Consider the following 24,793-nt stretch of genomic DNA (forward strand, 5'->3'; position numbering starts at 1 on the left):
AAGGGATCATTGTGGAAAAAAAAAAAAAAAAAAACATAATTATTTATACCAGCATTCACGAAAAAAACAGCAATAAGAAGTTTGTTCTCAAATTCCTAATTGTCCCTGCTCCCGGTCACAAACAGAATGCTATCACCGCTATCTACAGATCTCTGTAATAACAGTTCTGTAAAGGTAGGTAGAGTTCACCTTTGGACTAACTCTTACTTTCCCTTGCTACACATATTGGAATGCCTTAATTAAGGGGGGGAAAAAAAAAAATCCCACAAGTGTCTCTATTTCAAAGTTTACACCAGAATGGAAATTGAACCTTTGTGACCTAATAATGTGTAAAAGTGACAGGAGATTCAGTTACTGGTTCTTAAATGATCAAAAAATGTTGCAGTGAATTACAGCACTAAAAGTGGCTCTGTGCCCAGACATCAGACGATATTTAATTCAAAATTTTTTTCTTGCAGACTGAAGAATAGAATATTAGACAGCAGACAACAGAAGATAAGGTAATTTATGAAATATTAAGAGTAAGGATGGGAGGAGAGTATACAATTTTATTTCAGTAATTCTTAAATTTGTTTTAAATAGAAAAAAGTAATTTAATAAGGAATTCCCCTGTTAACATAAATAATAACCCTTTCCAATGCTTATCTCATGTTCTCTACGAAAATAAAAGAATACAAAATTACTATCATTATTTTCCCAATGCTTTTGGCTCTTGTTCAAAGATAAATGTGGTCTAATCTGCCTGTGCTCTATACTGAGATTGTCTATTGGAAGTTACACTGCAGCATTCATTATTTGTGAAGTTTCAGGTTGCCTTATTTGTTCTATTAAGACAGAATGTCAGACTTTTAAGACATTTCCATCTTACCTAATTAAAAATAAAACATTTGTTCGGCTTCCTTGCTTGAAAGAAACAGCAAAACATTTGGAATAAAATAGGTAATCCAAATCTGAAACCTAGAGGGGAATTGAGAATGCTTTTTCAGTTACTTGAGGCAGCATAGCTTACTACTTGGAATACGAGTACAATGCTCATACTTGACTTTGACAGAAGAAAAAACCCACTGGGTTCTATCTCAAGGCTTGGCAGCAACTGTGGGTGAGAGGAGCACAATGCTTTCCGTTCTCACTTTAAACTAAGGGTATACTCACAGAAAGGGTGGGAGTAGATGCGGTTTTGAAGTGCTTCAAGAGGAGAGCGCATAGCAGAAGCAATGAAAGAGCATTTGCGGTGTTCTGCAGTGTCATGTTGCTTCCACTTCATGCTGTGGTTTTCTTTCAAGTTCCAACAAAGCTTTTCTCCCATTCTAAGTTCCACCTGTACCTTAACTCCAAAGTTTACGTAAAGAATCTACATTAAAATGTCCAGACAAAAGTCAAGAGATCATCACTATGTCTGTTGTAGTGTCCAAAACGATTTTCAGTCTCCAGAATTCTCCAAGAGTAATGCCAGCTCAGTGACTGAAAGAGGTGATTTTCAGGTCCAAGTTGCTATACAATACAGAAACAGCACAGTCTCTGTGACACACACTAATAAAGGAAGTCACAGCTACTGGTAACAGGCTGAGCCTCCGATTTTCAGGTTGTGCAAGTGGGACATGCTACACACACTCCTACTTTGCAATGATGACTTACAAGACACAATAATGCTAACAGTAATGCTTTAAATGGATCCTGGCCCAGACAATGTTTAAGACTCAATAATTTTTTTATTTAAGCTCAGGATACCAAGAAATTTAGAGGATTAAAAAATCAGACTCTTCTATATATTTCTTTTTCATTTTCAAGTGCATCTGTCCTGCTTTATGCAGCCCTACATTTAAAAGGGGTGGTTTGGTTTTGGTTTTTTTTATTATTATTATTATTATTATCTATGTACCTATATATGTTTCTTATTTCTTTTCTGTGTAACTTTATCACTGGGTGCAAAATATGCCAAAGAGAAAGGGGTGCTTTCAGTTTGTTGTTTCTTGTACTGTGGTAAGAAATATGTTGGTTGGAGGAATTCCTGGAAAATAGTATTATTTAGCAATTCTGCTTAGTGCTTTGAAACAGGAGCCTGGGACATTATCCCATAAGCTCTCATATGAGTGATCCTTACTCTTGCAAGCAGTACAACTGGAGACAGCAACAGATCACTACGTACCATATACTTCCATTACATGGGGCTGATACACTATATTGGTTTTTACTATCCATGCCTCTTCCTTCTTAAAAGCTTTATTATAACATGTGCAGTCTTTACAAGTTCCATTCCAAATGGTACCACCAAATGCAGGATAATTTTTATTTGCAAGCAACATGCACTGGACTGCTGTGACCTCTTCCAGGCAGAGGTCCCATCACAGTTATCCCACCTGATGGGACATAAGCACAGTGAAAGGGCAGCTTACATATAAGGGCAGAATAAACAGCTTGCCATTGTCCCTAAGTCCAGGACAATACATAAATGACACAATTTATCCAAGTATTTAGAAAAGTTTACCTGATTGGAAAACATAACCTTTTTCTCATGATGTCTTGAGTTAACTATAATCCTGAAGGTTTCTGCATTGTGCAAGCGCACAAAATTTCACATATTTCAGATATGTGAAATACTTATGAACGTATCAAATAAATACTGCGAGCAAAGATCTATTGCTAAGAGTCTTAAAGCAGAGGTCTTTTATAATTTGCAAAAGACATGAGTGTTAAATAAGGATATCGCTCAATCTGGTTGCTGTGGAATGGAGTCAAGGAACCCCGTGAACCTTGTGAAATATCAACTGACTCCTATACCTCAGTCAGACTGCAGAAATAATTAAGTAAAGTAGAACCGCACTAAAAATTAGATGCAACATTTGCATCCAACATGCCAGAATTTAAAAATTCACATATGAGAACCTGATCCTGCAGGCAATTATACAGCTGGATTTAAGAATACCTAATGTTTCATGGTTTCCTGTAGAACCTTACCTGTGAAGAGCTAATCATGGAATTAGACCCTCCGTCACCTATTTAGGGGAGAAGTACCCATGGATCTTTACAAAACCAGAGGAGACATGATCTCTGCCTTGTAAAATTTAAATCAAACGGCCAAGAGCATAAAGAAGAAAGAGTAATCTGAAAGTGTGCCTTTTTTTTTTTAAACCAAACATTAAAAAAAATTTTTAGAAAAAAACTAGTATTTTAAAGGTTCGCCAGCTGTATTTTGCATGGAATGAGACAATTGATATGTGAGAAAAATACTATACAATGGCCTAAGAGGGCTTGTAGGGGAGTTAATCAATAAGTAGCAGTCAGATATCTAATTCACAATGCAAAGTTCATGGTACTTGGGCATTTAATTGCTCGATTAAGCACTCAGTCAAAGCACACGGTTTTTGCTGCAGTGATTTTAAATGGTTTATACACAGTTTGACTCCATGGACCTCACATGAGACTTTGTTACTCAAGATGCAGACAAAACAACTAAATTAATCCCGGTAAATTTTTTATGGGTATAGCCATTGATTCCCTGTGGTACTTGTGCAGCAGCCTCCAAAGTCATCTAGGGCCTTTTCTGCTGATGCCAACGAGCCCTGAATCAGGCCTGCCATCATGAAACAATGTTAATGACAACTTTGAAAGAGAAGGGTACAGAAACTGAAGCACACCCCTGAAAATGTATGATAAAAACTGGATGGTACTTTGTAAGGAGTCACAATCAGCGTAGAAAGAACTAGGGTAATATTAGTTCTATTTCCCTGAACATAACCCACAGTATTTACAGTAAGATTTAATTTGGTGATTCTGGATACTTTTTCTTTTTTAGGTGAAAAAAAAATTTAAGTGTTTCTCGCTGAGTGTAACATATATATTCACTGAGTTCTTCAGTGTATTTCAGAGCTGTAAATACATATCACACCAACACCTAAAGGGTGAAGTAGGTACTGTGTTGAGCTAGACATCTCCTGCTGTACTCTGAGGTCCACAACAGCACAGAAAGAAGAAACTGCAGTACTTCTAGTGAATTAACTTCAGACTTGACCTACAGAAGCAGGTTTCTATGGGGTAATGTTAAGTAATTCACTATAGGCTCATTTAATCCTGAGGTCTCTTGCAAACAAATCTTCCAAATTGCAAAGGTGCTTTGTGAAATCACCTATTGTACATCAGATGTTGAACTGAGACTCTAGTGTTCATCCTCTGCCAAGTCCCCAGACGTGAAAAGCTCATGTTTTACCTCACTAAAGACCCTTTTTCTGACAGCAGAATAAGAGCTGTAACAGACTGCAGGTTGCCAATAAAAATAAGAGGTTTACCAAACTTCTTTTAGCCATTAAATGCTAGCCTAGGGGTCTTGAGCTCCTGGGTGTTTGCTGTGATGTGAAAAAAAAATAGCAGAAAACAAAATCACTTTACATAATGACAGTCCCATATCTTGTAAGCAGTCATTCAACTAAAGAGCAAGTTCCAGCTCCCATTTAGATCAACAGCAAGATTTTCACGTACAGGCCTGGGCATCTTACACAGCTTTTATTTACCTCTTCTTCTCTTACATATTTTCTATGCTTATTTTCATTCCTCTCAATCTCTCTTTCATATATTTTTTTCAAATTAACTAAAACATCCATCTTTAAATATTTGTAATTAATAAATTACAGAGCGACACCAGAGCGACTTCCCTACCGGGGACAGTTTTTCTAGTGAGGCATCAACACACAGGGTAAAGAGGATCAGCACAAGTAAAATGGACTGCTCCCACTATGCAAAAACCTCTTTGCAGCTAGAAGGCTGCTAGTGGTTCTGCCTGCACCTATGCCTGCCATCATGGGGACCATCCGGCGAGGCAGAAGTCCATAGAAAAGGACTCTCTTATTGCTAGGCAAGATTTCCTGATCAAAAGGCTGTGATCATTCGCTGTATATTCAATAAATCTGAGGAATTAAGGGCATACAGAATTGCTGGGGCTGCAAAGGCCACCTGGGCAGTGTGTGGGTAATTCGGCTCTTCTGCACTGTGTGGGTCACAAACAACACAAGCCCCTCAGTGCTCCGAGCCTGAAATAACGCTTGCGGGGACAAGTTGCTAATAGACAGTTTCCTAACGCCGCTAGGAAAAACACTGGCCACAGAAGCCATGTGCTTCAGCAAAGGAAACCTCCCTTACATCAACAAATTAATTACTGCTGCCTTGCTGGTGGTGTGCAGAAAAGAACAGTGTAAAGTATGTCCTTCTTATCCTCCAGTTATTATTCATTTGCAATGCAAAAACATACCATTCAGTAATCAGAGTGAAAACACCAGAAAAGCGGATAGCACGGCAGAAAGTTTTTTCTTTGAAATCTGTGGGAAGCTTCTCAACCTGGGATTTAACCTTGGGATTTCCAAAACTACAGAAAGCTGATTTAGTTATCCCTATTCAGAGAACTTGGCCCACTAGTGCTCTCACCAAGTTACATGTGGTCAGCTGATTAAAGACAAAGGTATCCAGAAATGACTGGATTTCAGGACCACAAAAATCCAGACACAGTAGCAGGGCCAAAATAGACCCAAACTTTGACCACTACTCTTTAGTAGTAAGTGTCCTGGTTAATGATCTTTGAACAGAAGCAGCTGGCATCAGATGCAACACATGCAAAGGCCAGCTATTGATTTGAGGAAGCAAAGATGGGATGTCGCAAAGATACCACAATGATCAAAAGTGGACTGACCACATATCCCAAATGAGGCTGTAAGAACAAAAGGGCACTTTAATGGGTGGAAATTATTTGTAATATATTATTCTCCTCACATAATAAAAAGGAAGTCTCTTTTTTCCCTTTTGCTGGTCTCTTATATATTGGATTGAAACACTTCCTTCTGGTCCTCTCTGCCAAGTCTCAGTATCAGAGGAAATATCAGCTCGCTATTGTTAGTGTATAAATTAGCTGAACTTCATCTAAGACCAGTCTGTAGAACCATTGTGCCAAAAAAAGAAGAAGAAAAAAAACTCCAGTATTCCCTTAATGTACTGCATCTCTACTTTAAATAAATCTGCACAGAAAACAGTATTCCTTTGGAGAATGTAAAGGAGTGTAAAGGGGTAAATAAGACAGCATATGAAAAGCAGCCTCTGTGTGTGTCCTACCTCCATACAGGCCAGACGTAAGCATTATCATACCAAATATTAACTTATTCTGCACTACGCAGGGCTGTGACTTTAACTGACTTTCTGGGTCAGCAGCCAAACTGGAAGGAAAAATGTGGCTGTGTCTCTTTGGTCCTGTCACCACCCTGGACTGGGAAAAGAACTAACTTGACCTGGAGTTCCCACTTTTTTTAAAGACATACTGAATCTCCAAGCTCTAGGACAACCAAGCAGGAAGGCAAACACAGCCAATGACATCTTTGCTGTTAATGCTGTTTCAGCAGGGATGTGAGTGTGGAAGCCATATGCTGCAGGGGACGCCGTGGGCCAAAGCAGCTGGGAAAGCAGGCTGTGGGCCCCGGGGACAGCAGAGCCCAGCACCTCGGGCTGGCTAGGCAAAAGAGACACCACGCACGGCACCAGGGACAAACTGTGCTACTGCAGTTTGAGGAAAGTATTAGAGGAAGACTTGTTTTCTACTCTCACAAGTGAGAGACACAGTGCAGTGAAGAGAGCCCACTCTAGACTCCTCTAATTTTCTCCTTGGAGACACTGTCCTTTTGCAGAGGATGATGCAGTCCCCAAGACTCTCATGCTGAGATAAAAGTCAGATTCTATAATCCCCAGGTGAGTGGGTAAAACAGGGGCAACACGACTAGAAGTGATCTCTAGGCTGTATTTTTTCCTCACCTCAAATTGATTCTGCAGTTCTACTCAAAGGTAAAAATAGCTTTAGGAACAAAACCCCATTTGTGATGAATTTGCAGTCACTAAAAATGTTACCCAACTCTATTGATTAAACTGCAGGAAAAGGCCAGTCTGATCTTTCCAATAAGCTCAAGATTATGCCAGCATTTTCTCAGTGACTTTGCAGAACTCGACAGCAGCCTCTTAACCTGACCAGACAGGCCAAAACCAATGTTCCCATCCAGTAATGCTAAAAAAAAAAAATCACATTACAGCTGTTGAGCAAATGCTGTAACATTTTGAGGGACTATGGTATGGGATAGAGGCACCCAATTGCCTTCAGCAATGCTGAAGGTATTATATATGAAATCCAGGATAACTGTAGAGCTTATTTGTGAGCTGAAACAATATGGCAACAAATTATTTCAGCCTCTCGTTAAGATTGCCACCACTCTGTTATTTGGCAAATCTCTGAGAAGACACAAATATTTGTTTTGCTAAATCTCAGACAGCTCTGGGTTTGCAAAGCTACACAAACAAATGAATTACATGAAATCCGTGACTGACCTACAAATCCCACCCTCCCTATTTCTCTTTTCACTTCCCCTTCTGGCAGTTCAGATTCAGGAGACATCATTCTGTTGCTGGAGTAGATTTTTGTTGCTGGAACATTTACCTTGAGGCCAAATGTTAGCTCTAATAACTTTTTTTTAAATTTCCATCCAAAAGAATGTTTACTGACCAATGCTGAGCAACAGAAGGATAGAGCAGACTCATTTTGTCTTTGCGTTTTAAACCTTAGGGTAGAAAAAATATCAAGCCTCAAAATAAAATTTAACTCCAAGTAGACGTATATATATACACACACACATAATAGGGATACCTACCTCCGAACTCTTTGCTCATAGTATTTTTAATTTTCTTTCCACATCATAAATGTTCTGTGAATTTTGCCGTTAAACATGTTAGTCTCTAATCTCAACATTTGTTCTCTATGCTTCCCTTTCGTTAACAAATGATTTTTGTTTTTAACATCAAAAGCCTGAAATTTTCCTCTTTCCTCCCCGACTCCTTTTTTCAATTAGTTCTGCTGTGCTTCTGCAACTTTCTCAGTAACTTAGTGTTATGCACTAACATTTAAAAAAAAAAAGATAATGTGAAGGACTTTAATTGAAGATAATGTGAAGGACTTTGTTGGCTTCATCTGATCAACTGTCCCTGAGTTGAAGTGTTAGGTAACTCCTCTGGGGACATGTAATGTTAAATATTCATAGATATCCAATTCTGAAGCCATAATACTGAATATTCATATTGGAAACACAATCCCAGAAGCTTTGCTTAGCATATAAAGGAACAGAAGCATAGCTGTTAAACTAAAGTATGATTTAAGACCCAACATTTCATATATGTTTAATTAGAATGGGCATACTAAGGCTTATTAAACATAAACATTTTAAAGGCTCAGATTTGGCCTCAGTACAAACTCCTCTCTCCTGAAATTAGAATTTAATTTGGGGTCACTTTTAACACAAATTAAAAATAAACCTGCTTTCTGATGAGATGTGATGGCACTGGCTTTAGTTTTACAGTTTTGTTACCAAGAAAATGACTGTAAGAGTCACTTCATCATAATTCTTGTTGCTTTAATGAACACTACTTTGATCTTGAACAGCCCAAGCGAAGACAATGTTGGTGTATTCAGTGCACATTCATCATGGAAGTTTTTACAGATGTTTGAGCCATGTGTTGTATCTCCATGTGCCAGCCTGGGTCCCGACAAGTCCAGGGGAATTCATCACACAAGAGGCCAAGCTGCCCAATGTCACTGCTTTCCTCCAGAAGGAGGTTGTTTAAGTTACAATCAAGCCTCCACACACTTGCTGACAGCTTGAGGAGGGGAATGTTTTTGTAGGGGAGCAAGCAGGGAGGACGAGTCCACCCTGGCATGATGCCCAAGGCCTATCCTTGCCTGCTTTGGCATTGCAACTCTTCTTACCAGGACAGCAGCAAACCTGTGGCTCCCACGGGCTCCCTTTGGTGGACCCTGTTGCCTCACTGACCTCGTCACTGTGGAGCACGATGGAGAATTTTTCTGATGTAACCCATCTAAGGTTTCTCCTCCTGTCCTCCCCTTGCCTTCACAATAGGCTTTCCAGCATGGCTTGGATTAGCCCTAAGTTCTTGCGGTTTCTTGTTTCAGATTTCGGTCTGGCCGTTTGTCATCCTGGTCCTGTTTCTCCTCTCTCTGTTCTTAGAATGATGGAACACAGGATCACCTCTCTGGATAAGATTATAAATGTTTCATTGTCAAATTGCCAGTAATGAGCGCTGCCAAATTTATATTCTAAAATTCCCTAAGCAGCAATTTAATTACATTATTTTGGATACAGCACCATAGCAGCTGCATTCATTTGATGAGGATTCATTACAGTTTATGGTTAAAACAATGGCAAATTAACTCTGATGTGTTTTGGAATTTGCTCTTTATTTAGTTTAGAATAGCCCTATTTTAGTGAGCATGACTCCAAAGCCCATTTGATCCTGCTGTCTGTGAGAAAGTGGGAAGGCTCTGACAGGAGTTCTTAAAAATCAGATATATCTACACCTGTTGCAGCTCAGTTATTGAAGTCCTGCTGGTTTGTGGTTAAAAGGGAATTACCAGACAGATCCATTCCACTATATTTTAAGGAATATTCCAGGATTATTTCAAAAGTCATGAGTATAAATCAAAACAAATACATAAATAACAAATCCTCAGTTTTGTCCATATTCTTCATAGATGAATTTTTCCCCAAACAGGAAAGATTATATCCTTACTAGAAATTTAGTAAGGGCTCTCAAGGAAATCTGAAACGAATTACTTCTGTGACTGCTTGCAAGTTCAAACTTTAAGCCAGATTTGTGAAATATTTATTAAATTTTTTTGAACTGTCTGAAGGACTTAGAGCAAGTTCGAAGCACCTACCAGGAGGTGACATGAAGCCTAATCATAAGGCAAAATTCATAGCAGGGGGGTAAAAACTTCCAAAGATCAAATTTGTTCTCCTACTAGTACTCGCAACAAAAGCCACAGCTTGACATTAGAAGCTTTTGCCAGAGTGCAAACACCATGTGAGGGGTGTAACTTCTGCAGGGAACTTTTGTACTGAAAAAAAGTCTTTGTATAGACACTTCTGTGCCTCCTTTTTTCTTTTTTTGCTTTGGTTATCAATACAGTTGTTTTTATTGGCCAAAATACTTTCTGGCCATTTAATGACACAAGGAAAAAGAAAGGGTTTTTTTTCAGCTTTCCTCAAATTCTGAAAGGTTGACTCAATGTCAAGAGTCACATCTGTACATCTTAGCGGTCTGTGCGGATGAAGAGAACAACCCTTAAGAGAGATGGACTTAGAGAAGTTGCTATATCCCATTTTCATACACAGTTAAGGGCTATAGGTGGAATTGCTCCTCCTTGCTTAGGATAACAGTTAAAGTCCACCCAATTACTTTCCTCTCTGTCCTACTCTGTAAGATCCTCATCTTTACTTTGTGCCAGAACCAGAGTAAGTCTGACCCATCACTGAGTCATTTCAACTTGCTAGAGACCCAGAAAATTATTCACTTATTATGTCGAGTTGTTTTTTCCCTGACCTTGAGAGCTCAGGGAGGGTGGCACAGACACTGAGGCAGGGTTACAGATGCACCACTACAGGAGGGGGAAAATGGTGGACCCACAGAAACCAGCCATTAAAATTAATTTGTCTGCTAGGAAATTTTATTTTAGGCATCTGACTTGTGCATCTACTATCAGCATCTGGTGCAGTAGTCTTCCTAGAGTATGCCTGTGCAGTCAGTGAGGACGGCTGGGTGCCTAAAGCGGGAGAACATGGGGCAGACTGTGGTTCCACCTCAGGCACGCCTGCAACACCGCAGTGCCGGGGCTGCTTGCTGCCAGCAGAAATGGCAGGGAATCGGCTCACCAAAGGCTCGCACAAGTGATGAAGTGACATAATGTGCTAACAGTATAAATAAGGACGACCCCAAATAGTCAATAATAAGTACCTAATAAATAATTAGGAAGTAAGAACAATCAAAAAATCCAATAATATTTGCTGAAGCTGAAATGGGATTCTCCTGGTATGCCTGAGGCCAGAATTTGGACTATACTGTAAATATAATGTAAAGCAAAAGCAGTAAAAGGGCCAAATTTTTAAGACTGGACAGGAGTCCTTTCACTCACACTACTAAGCTCTTACTGCTTCCTAGGGCTTAGAAACTGATTACATGAATTCTGACTCTAAAGCAAGTATACTGAAGTTATTTATGTATTATATAACAGAACAAAACACTAAAGCATCAAAACACTTTTCTAACTGGCAGGCCCAGTTTCAAGTGCCTTCCCATTACTGAAGCACACTCCAGGGTTTCTAACAGACTTTTCCTATGAATTCTTCTTTACAAATAATGACTCAGAGAGAGCAGCCCTGAGACAGGCAGCTTCCAAGATCGGATATTTGCCTGACCTCGCAGACCTCCTCAGGAAGGAAATGAGTACCTCCAAGGAAAACACGTGACAGCAGATTCAGAACCGATTCTGCAGGCAGTAGTCATTCAATGAGGCACTCCTGCCTCGAACTTCAGGGTGAACTGGGGTTCCTACCATTCTCAGACTATGTCAGAATAAAAATGTAAAAAACAAGCAGTCCCCTATTTTTTTGCTCCTCTCTTAGAGTGACAGTTTCATTGCTAACTATTATGCACAGTCATTACAAAATAACCTCTCCCACATCTGAATTTGTAACTTGTGACAATGATTTTCCTGTAACTCAAGAATTTGCTTGTACCTTTATACTGCAAACACTCAACTCTGCACACAATAGAGACAACAATTACACTAAAAGAGTTTCCTAATTTATTCAAAATTGTTTTGATATTGTACACATTAAAATCTAAAGCATTCCCTGGCTTCAACAGTGCTGAAATTAAGCATTAAGAGATTTAAGAGCAGAACTCCAAATCAGTTTTGTTTGCTTAGGTCTGTTTGTTTGTTTGATTTTTCCTAAAGAGTAGTAGTGATTTACTTGACAGAAAAATTACACTGCTTGCAAGTGAGAACGTGCAAACTGATTTCGGCAGAGCAAGAACCCATTTAAAACTGCTCAAAATTCAGACTTCATTTAAATGTCTTTCAGGTGTTCAAAAAATATTTTATCACTTTTCTATTCTTGCCTATCTCCTTTACCCAGCCTCTTTTAACAAAAGACATTACAAGAATCTAAATTAATTAATCTAAAGAGGTGGTATTATTTAGAGTAATCCACTAGATGTTCTGACAAAGGTTTTCAATTTGTATAAATATAGAAAAATCTGGAAGTAATTAAGTAAATTAAAAGGGGAAAAAAAAAAAGTAGTCCTCTGATAATATTCTTACCAAAAAAAACCACTACAGTAATTCAGAGAATCCTCCTGCATAAGAATTCCAATGCATCAGAATTTCTGGAGGGCTGGGGCACATGTCTACCAAATCTGAAAGAAAGCTAATTTAGCAGAGGGAAAGACAATGTAAAAACCACAGAAAGGCTTCATGGTTGTTGCTCTAATTGGTGGATCTGAGTGGAAACATCACTTTTTCCTCAAGAGTGAACACAAGAAATGGTCAAAAGAGGGTGAAAACATTACTGTATGTCTAATATAATGCCCCTTCCCCCCCAAGCTGCAGCGTGTTTTATAAGTTGAAGGTTGTAATCAAATGCGGGAGAGAGAACAACGTCTGCCCATACTTAAGGCACATGAAAGAAAGGATCACATCATCGTATAAATTCACCCAAAGTTTGCATAACCTCACCAGGCATCTCCAGTGGGTCCTTTTGGTAAGGTGCATCTACCACCCCCTTGGGATGAAAAAGGGCCCCAGTGCCAGAGCTCCCTCCCATGGCAGAGTTTTCAATGTACAGATGAATTTTAACCCTTGGTGCTAGCCTTCCAACAGCAAGCACTTACAAAAAAGCAAACGCGGCTTTCTCCGGCCAAGCTGAAGAACACCTTGTGCAAAGTCAGAGCCCGAGCAATACTCAGGGCCTCCCTGGAATGACACACTGCCCCAGCAGCCCCCACCAGCCATCTATACGGGGCAAGCAGGAAGGCCATCAGTGACCAGAAGGTCCACGACTACTGGAAAAACACAGGGGTCTTCTCTCCCAAACATTCACCTCTGCAATCTCTTGCATATCTACACATAAACTTTCCCTCTTTTATAGTTTTCAGAATATTGTCAGGTTTGTACACTGGGAAAGACATTGAACACATCTATTTTGGGCTCGACAAATTTTAATTTTTTTTCTAAACTGATGAGGTCAGTCAAATATTATTTGTATTATTTTAATAGTTTCTTCATTTATTCCTTCAAAGGGATTTCTTGCATGTATATGTTTAGAGTCTTTGGGCCACAAATAGAACATTTTAAATACCTACTCAGATGAAGCATCATCCACACACTGATCAATATGTTTTCTTCTCTTTAGTAAATTATGATTAAGATAGATACTGCTCAAATTCAGTTTGAATTACTTTTAATCTCCATATGCTGCCAACTCAATCTGTAGATAAAGTTTGCACACACTGCCATTAGCTACAGCTGAACAACTCAGCTTAATGCTTCTACCATGAGACGCATATGTTGTGAACAGCTGCCTCTCTTTAATCTCTTTTAAAGTTTGACTGTATCATAGCAAATAATAAAACTTGGGTACACAGCCTCACATTTCAAAATAGGCACACGTATCCAGAAGTGCAGAGCTGGGTTTCGGTGGGCAGGCTACTGTAATGTGGGAACCTACAGCAACTGCCAGCCAGCCTTGGAGCAAAGCATTGAGTGCTTACCAGAAGAATATTTGGCTATAGAGCCAGCACAACAACTCAGGTTCTTCTCTTTTACTTTGTCACAGGATGGTTTTGTTTTTCTAGTAGTTAATGAATAAGTATGTCTTCTTTTAACTTTTAATTAATTTACCTATTGTCTACACTTAGAAATGGAAAATTGACATTCAAACATAAGCTTGAATTGACACTGTTATTCACAGGCAGCATGAAATCTCACTATAAACTGCATGGGAAAAACAGAAGACTTTGGCAAGTCTTAAGTTTTGTTTGCATGTGTGTTTCTGGATACTTTTAAAGAAAAGAGGAAAAATGTTTATTTTGATCAGGGAAGCACTTTTAAATTTTTTTCCTCATTTGCTTCAAATCCTGAAAAGATTTCCTAGACCTGATTAGCCATTGCTTCCTCCAGCTCTGATACTCTGAGCATGTGAAGAAATCTCCCAGTACTATCTGCCATCAGAGATGTTCCAGCTTATTTGTAGCAGAACAGGTTAGCATTTATCTTCTGAGCCATAAATAGGAGTTCAATACCTTTTAAATCTGTATTTTGAAATACGTGTGCATTACAGGTAATATTACAGAAAACAATGTTGGGGTGGCTTGTGTCTTTAGGCATAGCCCTGAATAAGAGGTATATTAACAGTTCCATCCTGATACTAGCCCTGGGACCCAAGAGATCTGTCCCACTCTCACTCACCTTAACAGCAGATTGCTGCTCCAATCTTCATCTGTCCTGGTATTAACAATGACTTATCACCCACAACTGGTGAGCCTACAGTAAGTAATGGTGTAAGAAATGATTCATGCAGTGTGGCACTAGGAAGTAATGGCATTGAAAAAGCCCCTTTGTCCTTTGCTTTTTAAGAAAAGGCTATACATGTCATTAATATTGATTGTAATTTATATGAACTGTTGCACATGTTACAAGGAAGATCTGTTCTTGTTGTACCAGCTTTTTATTTTAATTTCATTTAGAATACCCTTTGGAAAAAGAATGTGTTATCAAATCCATAATCTCATTAGGAAACAGAAGATTTCTGTCTCATATGATGTGACAGCTTCTCTCATATTTTACAATCTCTCATATTTCAGTTCTTTTTTCAAATTAGGGAATGTAAATTTTCAGTCACAAGTACTGTTGTAACAGTGTACTAACATTGGTTTTGGTATCAGAATTCATTTGTTATTAGACTGGCATATAAGATGGGACATACAGATCCAGGAGCTGCACTAGCACCTAAATGAGGGGCACAAGAATACAGGCTTTTCAACGTAGTGACACAGAGAAGTGAGGATATTGAATTTCAAACCAGAATAACCATTAAAAAATCACATACTAGTGCCTCCCCTGACTAGTGGAACTAGCCAGTATTAATTTAAAACTTTTTTCTTATTTAATCTTCCCCATTACATGATGCCAATAGCTCACCTGAATATTACTGTGATCAAAAAATATTTCTACGTACCTGGGATGCTTGCTTTCCTATTTTGTTCCAAGCATAGTTGAATGAATATTCCTTGAAGCTGGGATTATACCATCTTATGTACTTGTACAACATCTTTATATTACAGGATTTTTTTGACTTGAGTCTTTGGGAATTACCACAGTAAAATTAAGTCAAATCATTTCTATACAGATGCAATTGGCAGAGATTATACTACAGTGGAATGTCTTCTATTCCAAAGTCACAAATGCCCCTCCCCTTAAAAAACCCTCAACTTCTGTATAGGTATGAAGTTGTATATTACTCTACCAAAATAACCTTGCCTTTTCAAATTTTGAGCATTTGGTTTCTGCAGCCAAAGTTCCTCGGGCCACCAAAAGGGGGTCTGTCACAGTTTAGATCATTCTCAATATCACAACCAATTGAACAGATAAATTGCAAAAGGAAAAAAGCTAGCCATAGGCACTCCAGTTGTATCTCTCATCTGTGCTGAATTTGCTCTCTCTCATACTGCAATATATAATTAAAGGATCATACTGCTACTTTATGCTATTCTGGCCAACAGACTGTAAGAAGTTAAAATTGTTAAGTTTCAAAAGAGTAGACAGATTACATTTGACAGGATATTTTCATTTCTCCAAAAATGTAAATGTTGTGTGCGTGTTAAAACAAAGAAAGACTACCCCAAAACAACACACACCACACCCTGTTGCCTGTAAAGTCTAATTGGTGCAATTTGGAACATTCATTCAACACAAACATGCAAATAGCCAAAAAATTCTGGAAACTTAACTGTGTCATCCTTGAGATGGATTGGGAAATGCTTCTACAGAACTACACTTCTGACTATGGGCTCACTGCTTGTCCCTTTTTCTTGCCCCATCCCTGGATGTCTTCAAGGCCAGGCTGGTTGTGGCTTTGAGCAACCTGGTCTAGTGCAAGGTGTCCCTGCCCATGGCAGGGGAGTTGGACCTAAATGATCTTTAAGGTCCCTTCCAACCCAAACCATTCTATGATTCTATGATTCCCTTTCCAGTTGCCAAGGGAGTTAGGGGGATGGATTCCTGGTTTTGGGGAGAGGTAAATACAGATGGGAGGAAGAGGGAACACACAATCTTATCACCCACATCAGGCTTTGAGTCCAAAGTGTGCTTCAGCAACCCAACACGGCTTTCCAGTTCATGGCCTTCTGGAGAAGATTCCCTCTCCATGGGCTATTCAGGCTTTCCAAATTAAGCACCATTTCTGATTGGTATGAGTCCCTGTGTATACGTTCACAGTGCTGAGGATACACACAGGTAGTATCATTTTTCTAGGAAGTGTATATTTTGTTGATAAAAAAAGATGGCCGAAGAAAATCATAATAGATGCACACTTTCAAAGTCTGAAATGGAAAGTAGTGTATTGGGATCAGTTCTGGATTTGCATTTTAAGATCAGACAATATGAAAAGAAAAAAAAAGTTTATGAAAATGATTCAACATAAGATGAACTAAAATGCTGTAATCATGCTTCTATGTCTTTACAGGGCAGAGTTAAAGTAATTTCCATTTCTCTTCATGGAGTAATTTAACACATTAAAAACTTCAGAGAGATCTGAATTGTAAGTGTTCTGTACCACTTATGTGCAGATATTTACATCCATCTTCTGGGGTGAGGTTTTTTCCTATTTAAAGCATACTATTAACCACCTTCACCTTTGTCTGAAAATGTATTTGCTGTCACTTTTTTTTTTTTAATATTTGCATTAAAATAAGGTTATAGCTTAAAATAAGAACTTCATATACATACAGACATACATATTCATACCCTTCCACACATCTCTCAGACTGAGGAGTGAGAGTTTTAGCCTACTCTCCACGGTAAATGGTTTTAGCCATACTCTCTCCCAACTACCTTTATCATTCACCCATAAAGCTCTGAAAGAATTAGCTTATTCATTCTATTTAATAGAATGCGTAAGCTAATTAATGTACTTTTATGCTAAAACCCATAAATGTTCTGCCTTTGAAAGGTCACTTGTTTGTAACTTTTCCTGTTACCAGTGCCATCTCTGTTACTCTGGTAGGCAGGTACTACATTTCCTAAACAAAGGGTCAACCTGTACCCAATGTTCTAAACCAGTTCATTATATGCCCTTAACCTCACCTATTTGCTTAATTTTAATTTTTATTGCTTTATTATTTACTATTTAAACATAAATTCTTATTCTGAGGAAGTATGTGTTGTACATTACATTCCACCAACAACTTTCAGGCATCATATTATCTAAAAACACGTAAGCAACGAAGGGTCAGTCAAGAGGTCATTACCAAATTCAGATCTAAAACATGGACTTAAAGTCCATTATCTGAACAGTTTGGACCAGATCCATGGAAAAGCATGAAAATACATTTTGCTTAACGCCTAGTTTGGCTTCCCTGGAAACCAGTCATGAGAACAAAGATGATAATGGTGTACTATTTATAATTTTATTTAATTCTCTTGTTCTTCCTGAATAGATTATGCCTTCAACACTATCATTTCGACTAAAAATTGAAGGAACATTTTTGAAAGACTTGTAAACTGTTAAATTTGTACACATAAGTTTTTTAAAAGTATGGCTGATATTATTTAAAGGATCTTGGTAGATAAAATTAAAAACTTGTTTGTAATCTCATAGTACTTTTAAATATTGTAAAGTCATAGTTCATTATCCACAGTCATAAACACTAGGAACTTCAAACTATGCTATAACAGCCTAAAATGCACAAAACAAAACACCACCCCCCAACCCCCACGCCCACAAAAAATGACTGAATTTTTATTGCTGTATTGACATTTTCTATTATCCTTCTGAACTCCACCAAAGAAATACCAGATGGAGGAAGCACAGCCATTTGAGGTAACTCTAGACTAAAGAGAAGATGTTCTGAAGTCTGCCTTAATATCAATATATTAATGTAATAAAATAAGAGTAGCTGGAAAACATTTGTAGTAAAATAGTTCATTCTTACTTCTTACTTCCACACAACAACTTCGTATTTTTGGATCTTTGCAAATACTGAAGAACAGTCAGTCAGTTATACTTCTGCATCTATTTCTGGGTTAAGTAGTATCTGATAATATTCCATACTAATAGATGCAACCATTCATCATTTGAAGTTCATAAAAAGTTAATACACTGAAATATCTGTCACATGGTATCTAATCAAATAATCATATAATAATATCAAGCTGCATCCAATATAAAAATAAGCTAATAATTAAAGTCCACAAGTTCCACATTCTGTCAGGTTGGATACAGTGTTTTAACTACACGTTAAACCTGCATAACTGGCACTATAAAAAGCAACTTTCTACACTCTGAATCTATTCAGTAGACTGTAAGGGAAAGTGACATTTATCTAAATGTTAAATAACACATCACTATAACACTGACATTACTATGTCTTTACATATCAGTTGGAGATTTTTTTTTTTGTTTGTTAAATAGCTTCCATTAAATGGGAAGTTATTAAAGTTCAGGGTACACAGGGAAACTATGAATTAAAGATGTGAAAATATTCAGCTACTAAAAAGAAGCTGTATGCATGGAATATTAAAAATGGATGCTAAATAAAACAATTAACATGTAATTTATATATATGTGATCAAATATATTTTTACTGACCTACATATATCTATGAAACTGTATATATTTACTTAAAATATAAACATGTGTAGTTATTCAAATTCAAGATTCTAGATATTTATGAACTTAGACATCACTAGAAATTATGTGTATTTCTACGTTAGGCAAACAAGTCCATGTACACATACAAACGTGTAGTATTGTCGCTGTATACTAACACAAGCACTATAAACATGCACATGATCTGAATAAAATGTATATAGACACACATCTACATGTACATGCATAATATATTTATATGTAAATCCAGAAACCAATGTACCCAGATTGTCAACCCTGCTGTTTGTACAAGTATAGATTTCTAAGTGCTGGGTTCTTAAGGTATGGCGGTATACCAAGTAATGATCAAGCTGCAACTACAAAACAATGCCAAATAAAAATAGCTGGAAAACTTTAGCATATATTTTGCCAGCATCTCTGCAAAGACATTTAGATATGAAAAGATTTTAATTCGTAATATACATAGCAGAAAAGCAGATGCATTTTTGTGCTCTATTTGTAGAACTGTGAACTTGACGAAGTCTCTTACCTTTACACAGTCAAAGTAGGCTTATAAGAACAAAACACAATTCTCTCTAGGTGGAAACAGGTCATGGCTGCTTCATACCAAAAAAATATTTGCAAGTAATTGAATTGACACACCATAGGAAACTGAATCCTTGCATCCTGAATGAACAGTGTAGGAAACATAAATGTGTGTGAATCCTGCCACTAAAAACTAGGTGAAAACCACATAAAGAAGCAGCTCCCTTTTGTTCCTGGAATTGCTGAATGTCATTCAGAGGCCTGCCCTTCCTTTGTAAACGTGCCCAATACACGTCAGCACTAATAAGATTCAAACAAAAACATGAAGAACCACAGCTAACCTACAGCAGTTCCAGTCAACAAAAGATCTTTCTTGACTAAGCACTACAAAAATTGTGCCAAAATTAATTTTGTGGCAAGAATATATGTACGAGTGGCCAGATTCTCAGTAAATATGAAGGTAGAATACTGATTTCAATGGTGTTATGCTGGCTTTACACCATTTAAAAATATGTCTTACCATCTATCTTCTTCTTTTCTTAAACTTCTTCATGGCTCTTTGCTAACATTAAATGAGCAATATCTTTCCATCCACACCTTGTAACTTCTCCCCAGATAATTCTCTGTTGTTCAAAATACATCTTATCTTTTCATTTTTCTTATCACTTTCCTGAGTATAAATATATCTATAGGACAATGATAATTTTATTAATTCTCTCTGAAAAAAATGAAGACACTTTTCAACTGTCTTTTCCTTTTTTTTGCAACAAGACAAAAAGCTAAGAATCAAAAGTACTTGGTCTTAAATAATTTCTTTGAGGTAATATGGTGGGTTAAGCATAAACCTTCTATTTTTAAAGCTGCTTTTGTCTATGCAGCTAAAAATTATTTCTAATTTATACCACAGTTTTGAACACCACCTCATAAATGCAGCATACCACCAGGATATTTCCTCTTATGTCTGTTAGTCATGGTTTATCGTTTTTCCATTTTTAATATGCATATGTCTACGACCTACTTAAAAAAACAAACAAAAAAAACCCCACACCACCACATGTATAAACACTGAAACAACTATATTTATGAAGTTATATCATGTAGTCATGTAACTAAGCAAGACAGTACCACTCCTGGAAGAACACAAGAACCCTCCCAGCCCAGTACAAGATGAGAAAGAAAAGCACCACTCGGGGCTGGAGCTGTAGTTGTCCAAGGAAAGCATGTTCCTATTTTCAGCTGCCCACAATGGCTATTACACTGACTGTTGAACACACTTCAGCATAGATGCCTCTGTAGGACAAGTGTACAGAACTCCTAATTAAGGGGTTTCATTTTTGCCACAAAAGGAGCTAGATTGTAATGGCATCTTTTGTCCTATGCTTAATGAAGGGTGAGATATTGTTTAAATAATTAGTAACTCTGTTGGAAGAGAATGCGAGTAATTAGCATAGCTTGATACCCAGAGCAACAGCAGTTGCTGCTGTTAGCATCAACAATGTGTCATTTTAAAAAGAAAACCACAAGAAAGAAAGTGTCACTTGAAGAGATTTTTCTTTTCTTCTTTAAAGATACAATTAACCACTAATTTTTTAACAAATCCACTATACTATTGGCTACTGCATGCTCATTCTTTCAGATTTTTTTTTAAAGATTTGGGTAGCCTATCTCACTTTCCACTTGACTCTCAGTTCTACAAGAAATCTTGATTGGGTTCAAAAGTGGAGCTCAAAAAAAATTTGGAAAATCATCTGAGTCTCTTAAATATGTATACTAGGAAATCATAGAATCACAGAATGGTTTGGGTTGGAAGCGACCTTAAAGGCCATCTAGTTCCAACCCCCCTGCCATGGGCAGGGACACCTTCCACTAGACCAGGTTGCTCAAAGCCTCATCCAGCCTGGCCTTGAACACTCCCAGGGATGGGGCATCCACAGCTTCTCTGGGCAACCTGTTCCAGTGCTTCAACACCCTCTATCTATCAAATCCTACAGCAGCAACAGAACAAGTAACAACCTGTTTTTTCAGGTGGGAATTTTCTTATCCGCCTGAACTTTGAATTTGCCAATGGCACGTGCACATCATCTGTAAGTCAACCAGGACCATTTGCAAGGTCCACCTAAGACTTACATTAACAGCATGACCAGTGACTCAAGAGGTCATGTCTCCATTTATGAAGGAGGAGACCTGAAATTCTTGCTTCTCAGTGACCAAACACTAGTTTGAACAGGTAACATTCCTTTATCTCTGAGGAAAAAATGCCCATCTACAGGACTCAAAATGTCATTCTTGGAGTTTGATATGTAAAACAGCACAAATTTCTGAGGTGGAAGAGGCAATGAGGAAAAGACATAGTTTTCAGACTACCTTCTTAAGAAGAGAGAATTGACACTGTATCTGGTTGGAAACCACTTAGCCCACTGTTCCTGGGCTCAGAGCACAAACATGTTATAACTGCTGGCATAATTGGCATGACTGATGTCATGGCTGGCATTAACGAAGTGAAATAGGTTACCTCATGACAAAAGGGATAGGAATCAGTTTTCATGTAGGTTAATAACTACCTATATAAAGTACTTCTAGATAGTATGGGTAGAAAGAAAAGTCATCATCTAAAAATTGTACAGATATGCTAAACAGTGATAGGAGTTGCCGTTATAAGGGGCTATGTGACCCAGGCCTATGCTAACCACTAAATTAGTACTTGAACTGCTCTTCGAGGTGGCTGGCAGAAAGTACTTTATTAGGGTTCTGCCAAATTAGCCAAACTGTGTAACAACTAATGCTAATGTTGCTCATCTGTCCAAGATATTCACTCAGAGTTTGCTTAGGCATCCTAACACACATAGATCAAACATGAAAAAAAACTATAACTTTTTTCTTATCTGCAATACAAAGTCAAAGATCTCAGGAGAAGATATATGCCTTTTAAGGTCTTCTTTCAAGACTTACCATGTCTAAGTACATCAACACTAAGAAATGTTTAACATTTATGGACATCCTCAAAAATATACCTATTTAGTACTTAATTCTGAAGCAATTTCATGTTAAGTAGTGCATTCCTAAAGTTGATAAACAATATAATTGCTCAATCACTCTTTGCATCCTAAGTCATAGCACCTGTTAAGCATATAAACCCATTAGATTATTGAAAAGTGCTATCAGTGCTTTTCTTCACGTTGATAGTCCATGCCCCATTTTATCAATGGCTAAACTCTTACCTATTAAACTAACAAATTGCATTGAAAAGGAAAAAAAGAAAGCAAAAATAACGACTCCTCCTTAGTAAATAAAGTCTTTAAGAGATGAAAGGAAGCTACGAGGTCCAGGTAGTGTCTTTCATTATGTTAAAGTACTCATAGAATATGATCTGCTTGTCTGCACGTGCATAGAGGCAAGAAATCCACACAGCATGGGTATGCAGGTTTCACCTGCACTCACATAAAGTTACCACAGATGTGTGCAGCCATGTATTTTTATCTGAAGGTATTTAAGAAAACCCTTCCAGTTAGTTAAACCTATTAATTTAGTTTCTTTTTCCACCTTCAAATTACCAAGCGAGAGGGCTGACAGACAAGCTTTGCCCTCTGCACATGTGGTTTCTTGATGAAGTCCATCTTTAAAAATATCCATCCCCAGCCACACACAGGCAAACACAGACCATCCAGAGGGTGCGGGTGGAGGAAAGCGTGGGGTGCTTAATCCCTGTCTTTGCTCTGCAGCAGCACCTAAATCGGCAAGAGAGGAATGTACACCCAGGTGGGTGGGAAGCCACTCGACGTGGCCTCACCGTTCAGTAGGAGCTGTGTCTCTGCCAGGAGCCTGGAGAGACATCAGACCACCCTGCTCCTGGCTGCCCATTATCAACTCACCCAGGGCACCCTGCACGGGGCCAGAGGGCTGCCAGAGCTGCCCAACTACATGGCAGATGTACTGGGAGATCACCAAACCGTGGGAATGCCACAAGAAGCTCAGAAAGAATTTTAGTTTTGTTTCCAGGACCGTGCCACCTGCAAGCCTGGGTGGGAGGCAGCACGTGAAGAGTGAAGCCGGAATTCGGTTCCCCTGGCTGGACGGGCAGCTGGCATCCCTGAAGCCAGCACGGATAAATGCATTGCCTGTTAGCGACGATGCAAAGGATTTTTCACAATGAAAGCAACCAAATGAAAAATAATCAACAGCAGACTGCATGAAAAGAATGCCTGACATTTCAATCAGTGCCTGCGTCTGTGCAGTCAGCACACTGAACCTTGTCAGCTGTCACAAATAAAGCTGTAGGTAGATAAGAAAATTCACCTAAACAGTAGTATATGCTGCATATTCCTTACGATAACTATGGAGAAATTAAAGCACAACTGAGGAATCTTTCTTTAAACAAAATCTGACATGTTTTCATTGGTGATGAGATAACGCACATACAGACCTTTGTATCTCATCCGATTTGAGTTTGCACACCCACTCTTCCCAATCCCTGCCCAGATAAGGAATTTAGCATGCAACTGAAGGGTGCTTTCCTTCCCAACCACCCACTGCTTAGCTCAAAAGGCTGACAGATAACACTGACCTTTAGCTTGTCATAGCGCTCACTTAAAGCTGCCACCTGATGGTCACGGTGTCGGCCGACCAGTTTACACAAGGCACAGATTAACTGGTCGTCGGTCACGCAGTACATGTTAACTTTCTCATCCTCGTGCTCCAGGCACATTAATCCCCTGATATGGGAGTCCGGGATGGGCTCAATGAGACGGTGGCCGGTGAACGGCTTCTTGTTGGGGTGAGTGGCTTTCAGGCACTCCTCGCAGTAGGACACCTCGCAGGTAACGCAGGTTTTCACTGCCTCCTGGGCAGGGTCCTGGTCGCAGAACTGGCAGAGGACCTTCTCGCAGGACGACATGCTGTTGCTATCGAACGCCCGCTCCCGGCGGGTCTCACTGGGGGAATTGGGCCCGCTGACCGAGGCTTTCTGAAACCTGTCGATGATGTTCTGCAGGGTGACGTTGCGCTTAAGCCCGTCTAGACCGCGCTGGCTGAGAGTGATGACATAGCGGCAGGTCGGGCACTGGAAGGCGGTGATAGACTCCACCGGCTCGTTGGTGGCGCAGTGGGAGACCAGGATGCGGTGCGCGCAGTTGAAGCAGAGGCTGTGAGCGCAAGGCAGCAGCAGCGGGTCTTCAAACAGCTCCAGACAGATAGGGCAGGTCAGTTCCGACTCCAGTGTTTCCATCTTCAGGCAAAGCTTTCCTGTGGCGTCAGCGAAATCCAGGGAAGCTGATCAGCTATCTGGAAACACATGTAGAATTCGATTAGGCATGGGAGAACATGAGGGGTCAGCCGTGGGGGGTTGTCAGCTTTCGCCACTGCTCCCGGGGCTATCAACCCACCACGCCGGGAGGGAGAGCAACCTAAAGTTTTGAACCTGCACACGCACACATCAAGGTATTTAAAACAGGACTGCCTTTTTTTCTTTCCCCTTTCTCTCTGTTCACTTAGGAATCAAAACAAAATCTCCTTGTTAATTT

General features: G+C 38.9%; 1 protein-coding gene across 1 annotated transcript in view; it reads right to left on the reverse strand.

Moving 5' to 3' along the window:
* LOC104510025 (E3 ubiquitin-protein ligase Midline-1) overlaps nucleotides 1–24,555 on the reverse strand; it is a gene marked incomplete at its 3' end in the record, with an annotated part of 66,549 nt that extends 41,994 nt beyond the window's left edge. The window contains exon 1 of the mRNA XM_010152153.1: nucleotides 23,839–24,555. Within this exon, the coding sequence (XP_010150455.1) occupies nucleotides 23,839–24,498 (660 nt within the window). The remainder of the gene's footprint in view (nucleotides 1–23,838) is intronic.
* Nucleotides 24,556–24,793: the final 238 nt, after the last annotated feature.

This window comes from Eurypyga helias, unplaced genomic scaffold (assembly GCF_000690775.1).
Source record: "Eurypyga helias isolate BGI_N326 unplaced genomic scaffold, ASM69077v1 scaffold3615, whole genome shotgun sequence".
NCBI lineage: Eukaryota > Metazoa > Chordata > Aves > Eurypygiformes > Eurypygidae > Eurypyga > Eurypyga helias.